At 40.2% G+C, this 19,758-nt stretch overlaps 1 protein-coding gene across 1 annotated transcript in view; it reads right to left on the bottom strand.

Annotated features, from left to right (window-relative positions):
• The window catches only part of cdh24b (cadherin 24, type 2b), a 143,810-nt gene that overhangs the window by 68,881 nt on the left and 55,171 nt on the right, over positions 1 to 19,758 (bottom strand). Inside the window, exon 3 of the mRNA XM_027283347.1 lies at positions 8,184 to 8,478. Within this exon, the coding sequence (XP_027139148.1) occupies positions 8,184 to 8,478 (295 nt within the window). The remainder of the gene's footprint in view (positions 1 to 8,183; positions 8,479 to 19,758) is intronic.

Genomic DNA, 19,758 nt, shown 5'->3' with positions numbered 1-19,758 from the left:
CAACATCTGCGCATCCCTACATTTCACCACACACACACCACACACGATATATATAAAAACACTCACCTGTCTGGGGATCAACCGAGAAGTACTGGGGCCCTGCACCAGTGTGTACACTAGCTTGGCCTGTTCCCATAAGTCGGGTCATCAGCATCTGTCGCTGTCACTTGGATTATAGACGTTCCTGCAAGGGAGGGAGACAAGGTAGGAAGAAAATGAAGAGGAGGAGAAAGGAAGCCAAGAAGAGAGAGGAATAAGAGAGAAAAGTGGAAATAAGCAAAGTGGAGAGAAGGGGTCAAAACAGGGCGAGCTGGAGCAGCTAAGTGGACAGGATACAGAGGAGTTAAGAGAATAAGAAAGCTTTATATGAGTCACCTCCACTCCCATCTCTTTCTTTTTCAATCTCTTTTCAACGGGAGTGTGACAAATACTTTACCCCCCCATCCCCCTCCTCTGTCTCACTTCATTTCTCTTCATCTCCGTCTCCAATTCCCTTTAGCTCCCCTCTTCAATCGGACCGTCTGTCCGTTCAACGGCCTCCGTCTCCCCCTCACTCCCGTTAATCTTCTTTCTACGCCTCATGAAGTGTGAATTTAATGGGGAGTTTTTTTTTTTTTTGGGGGGGGCGGGTGTTGGTAAAAACATGGAAATATATTAAATATAATAAAACTCATTTCATATTTTTAGTATTTATTTCTCTATTTTATAGAAAAATGCAGGTGGTATTCCTCGTGGGGCTGGAATCGTTAAGAGGAAGAAGGGGATTTGTGGGAGCAGCTGCTACTTTATTTCTGATCAAAAGCATGACAGTATCACTATGGGAAAAGATGGAGTGTGTGTGTGTGTGTGTGTGTGTGTGTGTGTGTGTGTGTGTATGTGTGTGGTGTGAAAGTAAAGGAGATCGTCTGGTTGGTGATCCGCTACAGGTATTTAAGAATCAGAGGGGCTACTGACAGATGGTAGATTTTTAGATCTGTAAAGACTGCACCAGGAAGAGCTCGAGAAGGAGAAAGAGAGGGTTTGTGTGTGTTTGTGTGTGTGTGTGTACGAGAGGGAGATTCAGCGCTACATATTAATCCTAAGCAGGTTTTGAGTGTGTTCACACTGGAAAAGTGACATAATTAAGGATAATTCCAGTTTATTACAACTTGGGTTCTATTTTTGGAGCTACCACCCATCAGTGGTGGTAAGTATCATTTACTGAAGTATGAATATATTGATGAATATTTCCATTTTATTTCTCCTACATTTCAGAGGGAACGCTGGAGTTACTAATTACCTTTTTGGACATGCTCACTAAAGATTAAACCTGTGGTTCCCAGCCTTTTTGTCTATGTTTTGTCTGTCTGAGTTGTTAACAGTTCCAAAAGGATATGCCCCCTCTAAACTTATCTGATGGTTCCATTTAAATAACTTTTGGAGTTAATTAGAGAAAGGTCAAGCAAACTTTTGCATTTCAACTTCAATAAGATTTTGAATCCAGGACTTTTATTGTACCAATTTAAATTGTTGTTTTGGTGCTCTTTGATCACCTTTTCACTTCCGTCACCCATATTTTCAGGAGTTTGTTAAGAAAATATACACTGCTGTACTATACTATGAACACACAACAAGACTGCAATATGATTCAACAATGTGAGAATCATAAGCAGTCAGACATGTTGTAAACAAGCCTGTTTCGACATCAATCATCTCAACAGTTTCGTCTTTCAACTTTAAATCTCTGTGTGAAGTTAAATTAGAGCTGCGTGACTGATGGCTGTCTCTGCATGTGATGCATAATTTGACGTATTGATTTCTTGTTTACTATTTGCAAATGTATAATATGAGTATTAGTACAAAGTACATACTGCGTACATCAGTACATGGAGACTAAGTCGAGAGGAGTGTAGACACCTTTATTTTGTTTTTCAGATATTTGGTCATTTTTAAATTCATGCTCAGTTTTGATTTCTTTCCCGTTTCACACATTTTCTAGTCAGCTTTAAAAACATTTTTTTTAAGTATTCCTGCACTATCTGCACTTTATGTTTAGATTTCAAAGCAGTCAAAGACTACAAAGTAGTCTGCTATTGAATCCCTTTATGTTTTAGACTTTTTTTTTTCTCACTATAGATATTAGAGATATGTGCAAAGAGACATGAATAGATAAGCAGACAAAGATGTTTCTTTTGACCGCAGTAAAAACTAATCAGACTTAGGGATCAGACAGTTTAGCTCTGAGGTTGACGCAACAAGTGTAAGTGGAGGCTTATTGGTATGCAGCCTGCCAGCCCTGCTATTCAGCCAGTCACACTCCTCAAGGATCAAATATTCACACTGCCACGCATCATTCTGGTACGCAGGGTCTTACCATAAGACATCTGTCCTCTGGTGAAAAGGAATAAAAATCGATGTAGATATATACACATGCTCAGTATATAGATTACATTTTAACATCTATACTCAAGGTTAAACTTTAAATGTGATTCAGTATCTCCCAGAATGCAGATACACATCTGGCAAGATGTTTATACCAACACAAAACACTTTGCAGACACTCATTTGAAGCAAAGTACTGGCTTACTTCCAGCGCACCTTGCATCAGTGTCTCATTGCCGTAGATGACAAACCAAGCCCCCGCCTCTCCTCTCTCCCTCCACTCTCACCCTTAAATGTCTCATGTAACGAGTCTTTGATAGGATCCTCACAGCAGCACTATCTCCTCGGTCACACGCGCTCCAAAGCGCCTTGGTAAATATTGAATCGTCAAGTAAATATTGAATCCATGATTGACTGAACAACTCAATCTGAAGACTGAGCTGCTACGAGGAGCAGACGCTCATAAGGAAGCTGATAGGATTACTAAGTAGTGCTCGTCTCCATCACCCACTCTCCTCGGGCCCTGCCCCGGCAGGCTACTGGCAGGGTCATTATTCTAATCTGAATTAAACAATTCAGCTCGGGAGGGACCTTGATGTTTGAGAAAAAAACATTCAAGAGGCAGATGGCGAAGACTTCAGGCCAAATTTGCTGAACTTTTCTAAACTAACCAGGTTAAAATAATACCCTCTTTTCTGCAAATTTTTTCCTGAAAGCTATTCTCCCAGCTTTTAAAAAGGCAAGAGTGCTGCTCAAAGTAGGATTCATTTTTAAGGGGCAGAGCGGAGTTTAAATGGAGATTAGAGTACTTTTTGTACATACAAACTGTTTCCTACAGGCACTCTGCAGCCATGCACTGAATTACAATCTCAGGCACTTATTGTCACTCCAACATCTCAGTGCAATATGAGTGCAAAAATCTCCGCCCGCACCTCTTATTTCATTCCTATTCCAAGCACTCCCGTCAAAATTGTGCACAATCTGTCTACGGTCACAGAAATATTACCAGGTCACTGTGGCTGTGACATGTACCCTGTCATGGCTTTTCAAGCAAATGTGAAATCAACATGATTTTTTCTCAAAGTGGCAGATAATTTTATAGTCCTCCGTAATTTTCTGTTTAATTTGGAAAATGGCGATTTCGTGACATCTCTTTCTCTGCTTTCGAGGACTGACTCCACACTGTTCTCATGAATTTAGTTGATGAAGAGTACTGTGGGGTTTTTTTTGGGAGGGTCAACATTATCTGATATACAGACACTGCCATACATCAATGCCAACAGGAAACAGGACAGTGTTCATGTTTTTATTCAAAACTACTCCCTCAGATTTACTATAGATTTTTATATTCTACCAGCGGAACTTTCCAAGGTAGACCTTTGATGGATTTTAAAAGGCGTTTGCCCCAGAAACCCACTTTCCTTTTTAACCATGAACGTTGTTTTGGTTGAATTTATTCATTTTGAAGGTAAAATCATTTCACAGTGTATTGCTTCACTAACTCAAGGCTCTCTTTTATTACACTGTGTGAGCGCAGGTGGAACTGTCCAGTTAATTGTTGTGATTTTGGTTCAGAGTGTGATATGGAAGAAAGATTGGAGCAGGGTGAAGTCATGGTATTAGTAGCAGGAATAGATTAGTAGTAGTGGGCGGAATAGATTATTCTGAGTTGGAGTCCGGGCAGGTTTCAGTTATGGCCAATCATGTCAGCATGGCAGACATTTTCCTAATGAACCGAGAGCTGGTAGAAAACTGCTCTTCTCTCAAAAGAGTCCCAAAGCAGCAGCAACAGTATATTTGCCTCAAATATGAATATACAGTACAGCATCCATAACAGGCAGCTTATGTCTTCTTTTCATGTAGCACAATACAAGCTGTTTCTATTTGTTCTGTTCTATGCTTATATTTCTGTCTGCTTAAATGATTAAATGTATTGTCTTCAGCTAGTTCACAAAATCAAGCTTCGACTGCAAACACTGAGGTAAAAACAACAGTCTGTTTAAGCCACTTACGTGATTACATAACATGGGAGCTCCCCTTAATAATAACATTATTATCGTTATAGTGCCAAACTGTTTGACATGCATGTTAATAATTAAAAGCTGCACATGTGTTTTTCCTGCTGCTATATGATGGTTGACGGTTGTTCATCAACAAAAATGGAAAGGCCTCATATATCCTGCAAGCAGCTCTGGCAACAGAATTATTCAAAATTATCCACTGATCTAAAAACATTACAGATTCTGCCTGCATCGCACTTAAATTGTGGTTCCATTTGCATTTGATTTTGGGGGAACTGGAGAAGTCTGTGTGCACATATCTGCCAATGCCAGCCATGAAATTTTCTCTGTCTGGTCTGAGGGAAAAACAGAGATGCAATTTCATGCCAAAAGAGTAATAAAATTGAATAGCACCACCTGACCTGCCTGCTCCCAACAAAACGTGAAGACTGGGTGGATTTCAGTACTCATATAAAACTTCTGACGTATCAAAACTAAGACGTATGATTTGCATTCAAAGTCGGTTTAACACCATATATGCACTCTATAAAACAAAATGTTTTTTATAAGACTGGAGTTAGGGGAGGTGGCCTACATATAAAGAAACTATAGCAGAAAAATGTCCTTCACTATGTGCCGCTTTTAGCTTGTAACTGCACTGAAGGCCCTTTGGAAACTATATCTAGGTGTTACAATCTGAAAAGGGCACCCAGGAACCCCCAGAGGCTTGTATTCGGACTCGCGCTACATGGACACAAAGCTCTGTTGAAACTATAAAGAGAATATTTTCCTTTCCTCCTTCTCGCACCTGCCAGACAGGTTGCCAGATTCCTAACATGAGTAAACGTTTGCAGAGTGCCAATGCCAAAGTCCACAAGCCTAAAGAGAAACACGGCATAGCAGCCTCTTATTAACATATCATATGGACGTGCATCATTGAGTTGTTCATTCATTAGAGCCAGAACAGGTTAATCTCTGTTTTTACTTAATTATATTTCAGTATATTAAGTGCTATAATTTGGCAACTGCTTGAGGCATAAGATGTTGCTTGTTTTGAATACAATATCAGTTAGGCTCCATAAAATGAAACTGCCAAGACATACATAGACCCATTTAATGTTACAGATGAGTTCCCGACTTACACACTGTGTGTATAACCTAACCTTGAATATAAGCCATAGTGTTGACAATAATTGATAACGCTATTATTAGCTATCCTTGTGTGCTTCTGATAATTTACCATAGAGTTTAGCAATGTGAGAATAGAAGGCATCATTTCTTATAGTAGCCTAAACTTTGTGTTTGGTTATTTGATGATTTATGTTTGTATGCTGCATTAAAGCCTCTGAAAACCTTCAAATAGAATAAGAAATACATTACATAATATAAAATAAATGTCTTTAGGTACCATTTATTTATCATTTATAAATTAACAAACAAATCCTCAACTAATCTTCATCAGGATTGTATGGTTGTGGTTTGTAAAGCCGGGCGCAGGCTACAGGAATTTTAAAAACCTAACCGATTTTGACGTTACACTACAGGATATTATAAAGATTCTCATGCCAGAGGGAGCAATACACCAGCCTGCATGATTTCATGGGGAAGCAGATGTAAACAAGATGAAAACTGATGTAACTTGCTGTAAGCAGAAAGCTAAACGAGTCTGAATGAGAAAATGTTTGGGGAAATAGGTTGTCAAATTTTGATAAGTGGAGGTGAATTTTTAACTGTTTTAATAACTGCACACAGGAGTATGCTAGCTAACACTAGCCTACATCTGTCTCCTTATAACATGCCTCTGTAATTAGATATTAAGGTCATGCTCCAATACAGACCTAAACATACTGATTTTACATTCTAAATATCAAACAAAAATCATGGGTCTGTGAGGAATTAGGGAGGTTTAACAATGGATCTGAGCTACTCACATTTTTAAACAGAATGAATGTCAGTATCAACCAAGCTCCTGGACCAGATCTCTCCTCTAATTGTTGAGAGGTTCTGAATCTCAGGCAAATCGGCCCAAAAGACTGTACTCTATGCACGGCTTCACCAAACAACCCACCAATTCCCTAAATGTTCAGTCCTGATTGGTGCACAGAACTACATCACATTATTATTTACACTGACGGATCCCATAACATAATGCAAAAACTGATTTCAGGGCCTTCAGAGTTTTGTACGTTTTGTCTATCAGAGGAGAGTATTAGTAGAGAAGTGTGTTTTGTGACACATGAAGGCACTCTGTGATTAATAAGTCATATGCTCCAAATGTGGAGCAGTGACATCATAATCATAGAGATTGCGGCATATGCTGCGACCGCAGTGTTGTCACACACGAATAAAAACCAACAACTTCAGATCACTGTCGATCAAAACCCAAGAATTCTTTTTGTCAGCTGGAGTACACTCTGCGAGCTGCTTTGATTTTAGATGCAATATTCAGGCTTCAGGTTCAGTTGTAAATAAACTCTCCCTCACTGAACTTTTCTGAAAACTATCCATGTATTGAACCTACTGAACTGGAGCAGGTTTTTTTTTTTTTTTTTGGAGTTCAGTTTTAAGGAGGCTAAAAAGCTGTGAACATTGAATAAAATCCTACCAGGCACTAATGCTATGGCAGTGTTGTGTTGTATAATAGCTGTACAGCTGCAGCTGTCAAACCCTCACACTAAAGACATCTCTGGTTACATTAACATGCTCATTGTGTTTGTTGTGAAATATTACTTCATGTTGCACTTTAAGTGCTTCGCATAATAGGTGTTTATATTACAGTTCATCTACTAGAGGTTTTAAATTTCCAACACTCAGTCCATTACCGGTTGATATTTTGCATTTTTCAATATTCCACATTCTTGTCAGTATAAGTCATGTTTTTGTGCAGGCTGTACAGGCACCAATTGAAAGCTGTTGAATAAATACCTTTAGACATTCATCCCTCTGAGAATGAAATAAAAAAAAAAAACACTGTCTAGCTGTGGTCAAGGGGGACATCCATCATTCTGGAGCTTGACATAAGTGACTGGCTGGTGCTTTATTCTGATTGAACAGCAGAACTGCAGCCTTAGTTCGTATACAGAATGTGACTTCAATAACCCACTCAATCAAGGTAAGTTCTTGTCCTCGCTATTAGAATTACTTTTTTCATACCATTTTTGTTCTTATTATTCAATCACAGTAGAGAGAGCATGAAAGATGATAAAAAGAAATGTTTGTGAAGTGTGGCCAAGGCCAAATTCTGTTCGGAGGAGCAACCAGGAAACCAAGCCCAGGATTGTAATTATGTTACCTCATGTTGAGCTTAGCTCAAAGGTTAACTGGTATATTACTATAATAACAGTACCTCCATGTTGTCTTCTGGTCTAAAGATTAAAGTTAATCATCTTTCTATCATGAAAAATGTAACTCTTCACTGCTGTCTGGATGGCAGATGGCATCACAACAACAATTCATGTTATAACTGTGGGAGACATGCAGCAAATTGTGTTTTTTTGTGGACTGCAGAGCGAGTCAGATCACAGCAGAACATTCAGATGATCATATTACAACAGCTTTCCTTGTAGACAAACTCATTTATGTACAAGAACCTTTGGTATGTAAAAGGACACAGGAATACAAAATTAAAAAAATCAGAAACTAAAAAGTGTCTTCTCTACAATGGAGCACAAAAGGGTTCAATATGAAATGAATAAATAGGGTTTCTAAGAATTTCAGAATTTCATATTTATTCATTGGATATTTAATATTGAACACGTTGGGGCTCCACACTTTCCTCCTCCATGGCTCCTCCAAGTTCTAAACCCACCCTCCCGCCAGTACCTATATTTGCCATCTCTGGCACGGTGGCGCTGTAGGGGCCTTCGTCAAAGACAGGCGGGTTGTCGTTGATGTCCTGCACCCGAATAATGAACTGTGACGAGGGCTCCAGGGCACGCTCCGTCTGCTTGTCGGTGGCCGTGGCTACGAGACGGTATTCATCCTTCTCCTCGCGATCCAGTGGCTTAGTGACGTGGATGTTACCCGTCTTCTCGTCTATCACAAAGACCGAGCCTGCCCCCTCGCCTCGCAGCACATACTTAGTGCGTCCATCATTCCTATCCATGTCGGTGTGGAGCTAGGTGAGAGAGGATGGGAAGAGGCGGGGAGAAATATGAAAATAAAGAGAGGGTGAAAAAGCAAGGATGAAAAAGTAAAGAGGGGCACAGAAGTTGGAAGGATGTGACAAGGACAGAAAGGAACGTAAATGATCGGAAAGAAAGACAGGAGTAAACACCAGTTAAAAATTAAGTTTGTTTTCCGAGACAGGCAGAGAAGACAAAACAAGCAGATTATCCTCTGCATGCCTTCAGGACATAATGAATTTAAACAGAGACACACACAAAGAAATACACACAATACCTCGCTCTCTCTCTCTCTCACACACACACACTTTCCTCCAATGGAACCGTCTCATCTTTCTATTCCTGCACTATGCAGTTATGAACCAGGATATCCTTAATCTCAATGATATCCAGAACACATAGCCTACTCTCCTGCTCACTCTTAAAGCCTCTTTTCACTTCCCAGCAGCTGTGGACGGCAAGAGTTTACTAGTCTGTGCACATGCTGGCCCCTAGCTATTTAATGAAAGCCCCAAATCAAAGGAATAATGAACAGTAGGGCGATCAATTATTCCCTAACTAATAAGTGTGTATGAAGGAAAGTGGAGGGGTGCATGGTAGTGGGACATGCTGTATCGATCACAGCCTTATGTTGAGCTTTATTGGATCAGCGCCTGGCGGGATGGCAGAGCAGCAGAGCGACCAGCGTCCTCTCATGCAGGGAGAGGTAATATCAGGGAAGGCTCCACACTGTCCCCAGTCCCCGACGAGAGAGACACGCCAGCGGGATGCGCCCTGCACATCAAGATTCAATCTCATTACCCTCCACCTACGTGAACCGAATAGCAACTGAGATTAAAAAAAAAAAATTGAAAGAAAATAAGTCTGTTAAATTAGCCCCCACACGCAAGAAAGTGTGACATTGTGACTTAAGACGGAGAGCTGAGCGGAGAGGCGGCTGGGGAGGGGATGGGGGTTTAGCTCAGGAAAGCATTGTTGCGTGGCAACAGCTAAGCACATTTGCGAAATGAAATGAGAATGGATACTGTGAAACGAAATGTTCATTTACTTTGAGGATCGCCATTTTTCAAGGGGGGAAATGGCATGGATAAGCCAGCTTTCCGGGGGGTAAACGATAAGCAGGCGTGTTGACAAGGTTGTTTATGGCTAAGAAAGCAATCATAAGTTCCGACCGTCGCAAAGTTGAAAGCTAGAACTGCGTTGAGCTAAAACAATTTGGCACGACGTCAAAAGTTAAACAACACTTCACCTTCAAAAAAGATCCCGTTATTTAAACGACAATGCAAATTGGAAAATCTAAAAGCACTCTAGCCAACAAAGAGGGTGTTGTGTGAGAGCAGGATGCACTTAGGAAACTAGAAATAGACCTACTGCTGCACTGAAGTGAGTTCTCTACACTGTAATGTAACTCAAGGGGTTATCGCTGATCAGCTGTGCCACAACTAGATTTTGCATGTTCATGCTAACTAAGAGTTTAACAAAGTCAAAAATATCTCTACTTTGAAAATAAATAGTTAAAACTTTTGTAACCACTTTCATCAAACTTTATTTGGTCTCAGCAAATATTTTACCTATTATCCCCTGCTCATCATGTTTGCTGAAAACATGTGAAAAGACTTTCAGTCCAGGATTTTTTGTGGGCGGTCCTAAAGGGTGGCTCGATGACACACTGAGGCCTAAGCATACTGTACCTTTGCACCACTAGCAGAGAGATAGAGAAGAATTCATCTTGCTCAGAGTGTTTCAAAGTTAATCATGTCATTTTCTTAATCATCTGACACACTCCTGCAAGTAGGCATGAATTCAGCGGACACACACCCCCAGTCCTGAAGCTGAGAAAACTGCTCATTATTATTTGACGCCTAACTTCATAAACTTGTTGATAGTTTTAATCATTCAAAATTGACTGGGTGGTTAATCTTCTTTGGTCTGAAAAACTCAGAACACATATTTATTTTTACTTTACACAGACTTTAACTGAGACCAATGATACCTAAACACACTGAGCTGCAACCATTTCAGCTATCCCCTTGAAACTAACCTTTGTGATAAAAGTACACCAGCCAGTACAGTTATATGACATGTTAATCATCCAAATAGTATTATATATCATTACACCTTCAGTAATGTATTGAGCTGTTGTCAACTCGTTATCTTCAACTGTCTCTCCTCTGCTATGTTGCTTCCTGTGTATGGGGCACTTAAGCCTGGCCCACAGTGAGAAAAGAGAAGGGAGGTATAACAGAATGCATTGTGGAGTGTTCTGGCCCACTTTAATCCTTGATGATACTTCATCTGAAATCGTTTACTGTACATTTCAAACACTCACTACTGCAAGCTTAAAAAATTAGCTGTCAAAACTTATAGCTGTAGTTTGCTCCTTCATAAAGAAGGCTGTGGTCTGACTGGATTTATGGTGCTTTTAGCAGGATTAAATAGTGTGTCAGTCTTGTCCATCTATAAGCTCTAAATTTTACATTTAAAACATTTATATTTTAAACAAAATATAAATGTAAATAAATATAAATCCACTATTGTCAATCCTCATGCATAACTCTGCATGAGCAGGTGTGTGTGGATTTGTTAGAGATCTTTTCCATTGTTCAGTGTGAGCTTTGCCGAGGAAGTCATTTATTTACCCGTTTTAGTAAAACATACTGAGCATACAGACAGACATAGGACTGAATTACGATGCAGTACTCTGTACTCTGGAAAAAAACTATTTAAATGCCCAAAGAGCATTTTCAATGTGAAAATCTATTTTAATGTATCATAACTTCTCAATATATGCAGACATGTCACAACAACAGCAGCATCTTAGTTTGTTTTCACACCATTCAATTCAATGCGTGTCAGTTTGAAACACCTATAGCATTTTAACTTCTCATACTAGGGGCAGACCAGGTGTTACTAACAACATTAACAATGGCCCCAGTCTGTTCAAGTGCCCCAGTAAGTCATGACAGTGTGACAGTAAGTCATATGATCAGCACCTGTGTGCACACCTGCCCCTCATCCCCTTTAATCAGCCTCCATTTACCTGCCCACAGACAACAGCTCTGTGCCAGATTGTCAGTGTAGCTTTGCAGTTTGGACTCCAGACATTTATTCCTGCCCAGTATTTAATCGTCTGCCTTTTCCATATGTTCTGAACATTAATTAGTATTGAAGTAAACACCATTTTTTATCTGCTTTTTTGTTCTGAGCCCACGCAACACAACTGTGACAAGCCTTGATATTTATGACCCAATTAAGATCCGGCCATGTAAATTCAAATAACAATTCAAAGACAAGCTGCATTGATACATTGCACCCACGCGGATCTCAGGATCAATCTTCAATCAGACTTCACTGCCTAGCTCCAATATGTGTTAGTGCACCATCTATAGTTATAGTCAAGTAAACAAATGACCTCCCCATGCAGCTCCTACAGGCAGCCCTGGTATAATATACAAACCTGGCAGAAGCAGTGTAGCAACCGTTCAGGCAAACTGTTATATGCCTCAGTTTCACTTTATTTCAAAATGACAGAATGAAATGGTGTGCAATCAGTGCAGGGCGAACCAAACAATGTGAGCTTGACCATCTGAAGGTACCAGAGAGGCAAAAAAGAGCTCGGATGGCCTGCTAGTTTAATTTTGAGTTTTGTCACTGTAATATGTACAGATTAGAGGCTAGTGTTGGCTCTTGACACTTTGTTTTGCACATGGTATATTTCAGTATGAACTCTTTCCGACCATTTGCTTTGGTCCATCACCAGTCCACCTGATTTTGATTCTATAACCATAACAAAATGTTTATTGTTGGAGCCAGGGTCAAACAAGTTTACATTTTGACTTACACAGAGCTTAGGCCAGCTCTCATCCTCCATCTTCTCTAGATGCCAACTGGGGCCAATTGGCCAAAACACCCGGCTGGTCAGGACCACCATGGGAGCCTGGTTCCTCACTCTCTTTAACGAAGAGCCATTAACAATCAAAGTCTTAACGGCCCTGCAGCTTAACGAGGGGACTTAACGAGCTTCTTAATGAAGCCCCGGCCATCATTACCACAGTGAGTGGTGGCAGCACTGATTGAAAGCACAGCTCAGAGTCATTCTGGAGCAAGAGAGCCCAGCCTAAGGAAACCAAATCCATTTAAAGCTGACCCTTCACCCTTATCTGTTCCTCCAAGATTAATAGGAAAGTATAATAAGGGAAAACGCACTTATCCAGATATAATGGCTTTGGATATTTTATGGCTACAGAGGTGGCCCAGCTTTGGAGTATCTTTCAGCCACCTGTCAGTGTGCAAAAGTACCCAAACAATATTAACACAACTGGCTATCACCATATTTCACATCCGCTTAACTTGAATAATGTGACACCTCATAACTCCTGCATTTCATATCCCCCTGATATACCATCAAATATATCAAAAGCCAAACAATATGAAGCCACTGGCCACAAAAGCCAAATTTACTGATGTGTCACCTCAGCTTGGAGTGTGATTTCAGCTTGATAAGCTGCCATTTCCATTTTCCCTGGTGCCAGTTGTGTATGCAACACCCAGCCTACCCAGACTCCTAAATCTCTTCAATTACTTATATTATCATAAGGTAATATGCTTATACTCATATACTCAATTTCACATTTTTGCAATAACCATAAATCACGAAGCGAGGAGGAAAAGTACTCTCTGCCAACCTCTAAATCACTTAAATAACTAATATCCCATATACACAATTTCACATTTCTGCCGCACAATAAATCATAAAAACACCAGGAAAATGTGTTTTTTTCCACAGCTGTGCATTAGCCTAATGAATGTGGATGTTTCCCCCCCACAAATCCATGTTTGTGTGTGTGGTTGATGTGCTTATGTGAGGCTGAAAGGGAGGTGAGGTTACAGTAGTGGGAAGAATTACCAAGTGTGGAAAATCGTCTGGCAGATCACGTGAAATGCCAATAGCACCGCTGAGCCTTGCGATTGGCATCAAGGTTCAATTCCCCTAACACAACAGGGAGTGTTTGCAAGGGCGCACAGGCAGGTGTGAGAATATCTCCTCTGCTAGCCCATGAAAGAGGGGGAAGTTATTCATCTTCTGTGTGGCGACTTTAAAAGAACCCAATGCCTTTAGGGTAACCGCAAAACCCCACCGGTCAGACAAACTCCACAACAGGGCTGGGTGGAGGTGTCGCCAGGGGCTGGGACTGAGCCAGCTCTTTTATATCAGCTAGGAAGTGTCAAACAGGGCAGGGGGGATAGGGTCAGCCAATCGATTTGGAGCAGGCCCACCAAATCAGAGAGATGTCTGAAGAAACGGACAGATCAGGGGAAAAACGGCAGCAAAATTAATTTGGGACAGGGCCCATATGAGTTCAGAGAGCCTGTTTGAAATGAAACTGTGCCTTGTGGCCAGCCTACCTACCACTGAGATATCATTAGTTTTGCTTGAGGGTATGTGTAAGAGTTTGTGTGTGCGTGTGTTTGTGTAAAGGTGTCTCATATACGTGAGCATTTTAACAACACTCTTTCCAACAGAGTGTGTGTGTGGTGGCCACGGTAACTTTGAAGAAAGAGGTGTAATGACTCCCTTTGCCCTGGCTGCACCTCCACTTGGCACAGCCATTGCACAGAGTGGACAAGGAGCCAAGGCGTGACTAAGAATATGTGTGTGTTGCTCTGTGTACTATGTGTGTGCTGGTGTGTGCCAGCAGCGCCTGTGACCTGGAGAGAGAAGAAACAGTTGAAAGCAGGCCAGGAAGTGTGGAGCGGTTAATAGAGCACACCACAAAGCGGAGGCTAACATCTACATGGCGACTAATAATTAAAGTCAACAGCTCTCTGGGCTGACTGTGATCAGCTCTGCCATCATCAGATGTCTGAGCTCTCTCTCCCATCTGGAGAGCAATGGATCCCCATCTGGACCTCAGGAGAGCACACACACATATACACCTGCACACACATACGCAAACAAGTGTGTGGACAAAGGCATAGTTATGGGGACATTATTCAGAATTATCATGCATGTACATATGAAAACAGCGCATCTTCGCTTTTATATATGAAATGTGCATGTTGTCTTTTGTCTACGGTGAGCATTTAGATTCTTATTGACCAATGAAAAGATGTTTTGTTAGATCATGTATGTAGGATAGACAGAAGGATGATAGCTTTGGATAAATAACATTGAGTTTTAGATAGATGACAAGCTGCATGATCTCTCTGAACTGAGTCAGACTGATGCATGCATGTCAGTATCGGGCAGCCATAAACCTGGATTATGCTGATTTCAATCTAAAATACTAAATACAAAATATACTAAAAACTGCTTTGATTAGGCCAATGTGCTCCATGGAAACATGTAGGACAGCGTCGAGGCTCGAAAACCCTTGCACATCATTAGAACCATTAACCAAACCATCAACCAAAACGCGCGTATCCACTTCCTTTCACAATCCATGTGATTCCAGTTAAATTGTTCACTGATGGCTGTGTAACATAAAACTTTATTTCTGGTACTGAATGTGTCTCGTTTTAGGTTTATTTTGTGAGCTAGTTTCTGAGAAAAAGAGTTTTTTTCATCCTCCTGAAATGTGGTTTTCATCACACAGCGACAACTTTACTTTTCCTCACACATATGAAATCAAACTCACATTCACATACTGAAAACCTCAGGCATTCAAGTGTGCCTTTATACACACAAAGTTATAGACTTACACACAAAACTAAAGCTTTTAGAAAGTGTGCTGTTAAAATGCTCATAGTATTGTGAAACATTTCAGTCTGCTATACGAGAGGTTTTCTATTGAACCAGAAAGAGGCAGAGAGAGAGAGTTTGTTGGTGTTCACGCATGTTTGCTCAGCAGTCTGCAAGTAGAAAAACTAAAGCCGCTGTGTTACTTTACAATACAGTTGCCTCAGCGGAGACCGTCAGAATCTGGCAGCAACCGAATGTTGGAACTCCAAGTGTGGACATGGTGGACAGTCATTTAGCGTCACTGTTTCCAGGCAGACAGTGATCATCCGCCAAAAACTGATGCCATCTGCAGGAGCGCACACAGCCTATTAAAGCCGTATCATAACAGTCATAACGTGCAAGAACACATAACTTTATGTCTGTGTCGATAGCAAAGGTATGTCTTTGTTAATGTCTCTTGTAACCAAATAATAACAATTGTTGCCAAAGAAGTGTTGGCAGTTTAAAGCGTAATCAGGGCTGACGTTTATGTGACTATAGGCAATATAACAGTATTGCTACTGATGTTTATATGTATTTGGTACATCTAATATGTTTCTAATGTTTAGAAAGCCTTTTAGTCTGATATGTGACAAATCAATTATCTGACTGGCGCATAACCAGGCATTGTTGAAAATTCAAAGGGGCTCCAGTGGAAGCTAATAAATTACAGGTTATATCAAAAGAAATAAATCATGATTTGGGTCTTATTGTCATAGTTTTTTAGTTCATAATTTCCTATAACAATAACATTGTGCTCATTATTGTCCTTGCTTGGATTTCGAAACACACTATAATAGTCCGACAATGGTTAGTCAGACTTAATTGAAAAAAAAAATCAAGACTAACAGCAAAAGTTATTACTAAAATTGACAAACAAAATTACATCCTGTCTGATAATCAGGCTGCTTGTTTCTTGTCCTTTGAATGTGTCAGACTTGTAGTGATTATTTTGGTGAATGTAATGTTATCATAATGGTTCAAAAGTATGCCAACTATGAAAATAAGACCCAAGTTTCAATTATCTATTAACTTAACAATAATTGTCATGTGAAAATAGTCCCTAGTAGGCTAAAACAAAGCATTAAAAGCACATAAAATATAAACCACAATCATAAAAATGTGCAAATAGAGTTGCTCACAGGTGTAACACACACATAGATCAACATGTGCTCTCATTCGACTGCTAGGCTCTCCTTTCCAATCAGTGCAGACACACATCACAAAATAACGGCATTATGCAGAGGCACTGGAACATAAACCCCCACAGAAACAGACTGAAACGAGCAGGCCTCCGAGGAGCACTTGTAACTTCAGAAGACAGACCTTTGTACTGTGACAAGTTTTAAATTCCATCTGAACTTTCAATCAAACCCATTCTCGCAGCGAGTCTATGTGTGTGTGGGGGGGCTCTGCGCTCATAGTAAAATGTCAGTTGGTATTGAAAACACTATCTTTTAGCTGCCTGTCTGCTTGTCTTATAGCGAGACAAGGTATAAATTCGACATGAGGAGCAGGAGTTAATTGTTTGCATTGATTCACAATTGATTCAGCATTGAAGTTTAGTTGGCGTCGACTGCCTCTTTAATTCAGTTGTGGTGTGGACATGTTGCCCCGTTCTCGTTTGATCTAATTCAGTCTGTCTCTGGAGGGCACACTGTGTGGCCTCGACTTCAACACACACATACAAATCTCTCTCAGTCACACTCACACACACTTCCTCCCACTCATACACTTCCTAACAGAACATTCATTATTCATCATTATTAGACTTTTCCTTTAGCACCATAAGCTGTTCAATGCATCTCGTCACTGTTCCCTTCCTCCGCAATACATTATTCAGGACAAAACTGTGCTTTTAGCCTCAGAGTATGCAAATCCCACTTTTGATTATGATAATCAGCTGATGTATGAGGGAGTGCGTGTGTGCGTGTTTGTGTGTCTGTGTGGCAGCTCGTCGGGTGATTGTTTTTGTGTTTTATTGCTTCATTGCTCCACTCTGGTGGTGTACACTTGGAATGATATTTTTAGCCGAGGGAGACGAGTTTGGAAAAGGCCACTGGAGGCTTAACTCACTGCTGTACATTTAAAGGGCAAATCGCCCACATATATGCCACTGCGTGCGACTGCCAGGAGGAATGGCTTTTACCATAAAAAGCCAAAAGTCTGTGTGTTTATGTGTGTGTGAATGAAAGAGCAAAGCACCGCTTATTGTCTTTTTCATTACTGTTATTCAGAGGCGTCACTAGGTAGTAAGGACCGGGGGGGTGTTATTCAGAGGCGTCACTAGGTAGTAAGGACCGGGGGGGCCCAAGGAGATGCACAGGATGTGAGTGAACGTAGCGTGCCAGGACAAAAATTCACAAACAGCTAGCAAAGACTGAGAAATGATTTATTAGTGTAATATTATATATATATATATATAGATAGATATAATATATATAATATATATAGATATATTATATAGTATATATATATATATTATATATATAAAAGTAATAAATAAGTCTTATAAGTAAATAAGTCTTATATGGTGCACCTTGACTGAAATGTTTCATATTCAAATTGAGTTCCATAAAATTCCAAGACTGTCTGCATCACAAATGACTCTATTCTGTGAAATCCTTTACACTCACCTTTCCAGTAGAGCTCTCTCCCCTCTCACTCACTGTGCTCCACTGCCCTGACTCCTACAGGCCAATAGGGGTGGTGGAGTGATTATTATTGGTGTAATTATTGTTATTATTATTATTAATATCCACTGATGATAATCATTCGTGAATGAGCTCAGCTCCTGTTGCACAGTGTGCATCAGCTGATGGTCCAGAAGGAAGTCATCCCAAAGATAAATGGTAAAGAGAGCACACACTGAACTCTATGAACAACCAGGACCTTCACAGTGCATTTCAGAATAACCAGCTGGCTAAGTAGCAGCGTTCTTTTACATTATTTATTTAAACTGATATGCTGGCTGCTTTATATTGAATTTGTCTGCATTTTTTTGTAAAAAAATAAAAATGTTTTAAATAAAACAACACCAAACTATTTAGGGGTGGGGCTTAAGAATATTTTAAGCAGGCCTAACGACACAACTGCTCTTATTAGTACTGAGTTTGTAAAAAGGAGTTATAATTGACTGAGGCTGTCTAAAACTTAGATGTCAGTGCTACACAAACAGTCACTTATATACACACTTTTAATATATTATTAAATAGGATCTTTGGAGTGTACAGTATATATTGTATATACTATATGTTTTCTCAATACTCTGATCATAGTTTTCATCTCAGCAGCTCATGTGTTTGTGCTGAATGCCTCTCATTAAAATCCAAATCAGCATCTGTCAGCAAGCTAAAGAGAAGATTCATTTCTCTCCCAATCTCTTTCTCCTACTACTCCTACTACACTTCTGTCACCCACCTCCCTTCAGGTGCCACCCGCCACCCATTCTCTCTGCCCTCCCCTGGGCTCCTGCTCGTCGTCTTCTTCTTCTTCTGACCTGTCCTCGTCGTGCATCTCCTCTCTGAGCCTCTTCTGTCTCTTGAATGTCCTTCACTGCTCACTGGACACAAAAAGCTGCCCACATTCGACCATGAATAAGTGTTCAAAGACATGATATTGATGTTCTTCTTGCAGTGCCAGAAAACTTAAAGCTGCTCTAATTCATATTTATGTATTAACAATGAATGAATTTACTCAGTTTTACGGAGTACTTCAGCTTCTTGCTGCTCATTATTTTGGTTTTGAAGCCTTTACTGTTTGGTTCACTCTCGTTGCTTTCATCAACCCTGTTTTCAGCCTCAGCAGGCAGCTGTTTTCAACAAAGGAGCTCTCTTAAACCCAGTGCGCGCTACCTGCATAGCACTAAACAGTAGACAGACAGACTAGCTGCTGATCATAGTGGAGCATTTAAGGACTGCTCTTATATAACTCCTTTTTAGTCTATCGAACACTTTAAGTGCTTTACACTATCTTATATTCACACATCCACACACACTGATGGCACAGCCATTGGAAGCAGTTTGTGAGATCGGTATTTTGTCCAAGGATTAACCAATCAAACCACCAACCTTCTGAAACACTCGACCTTCCGAGACACAGCCGTCCTCGCAGATACCAGAAAAACACCTAACATTCAGATAAATCTAGTTGGAACTTAGTGAACTTGTGTTCACAGTACAACACTGTTGTCACACTGTGACTTCATTCAAGTATGCCTTGACCTAATTAGCAATTTTATCTTATTTGGAGATATTTTTTAGCAAGATACAAGGAACATACTGTGTTAGGTACAGGACATCTAATATGCTTTGACACTTATTGAGTTCTGAAAATTTGAAGACAAAAACACCTTATTTCAATGTTTCATTCTTAGGCTTGCATGACCGCATATTCTCAACTTTATCTTGGAACAAAATATTGAATTACAAGCTTTGAGATTTTTGTTTACATAATGTTTCTCTTCAACCTGTCACATTCTATTGATAACAATAGTGCCTCAAATAATTTATATTCCTTTCAACAATAACTAATAAAATACCCAATAAAATAA

Source organism: Larimichthys crocea, chromosome X (genome assembly GCF_000972845.2).
Source record: "Larimichthys crocea isolate SSNF chromosome X, L_crocea_2.0, whole genome shotgun sequence".
Lineage (NCBI taxonomy): Eukaryota > Metazoa > Chordata > Actinopteri > Sciaenidae > Larimichthys > Larimichthys crocea.
Note: the sequence above shows the minus strand (reverse complement) of the source record. Positions and strands in the feature narration are given on the sequence as shown.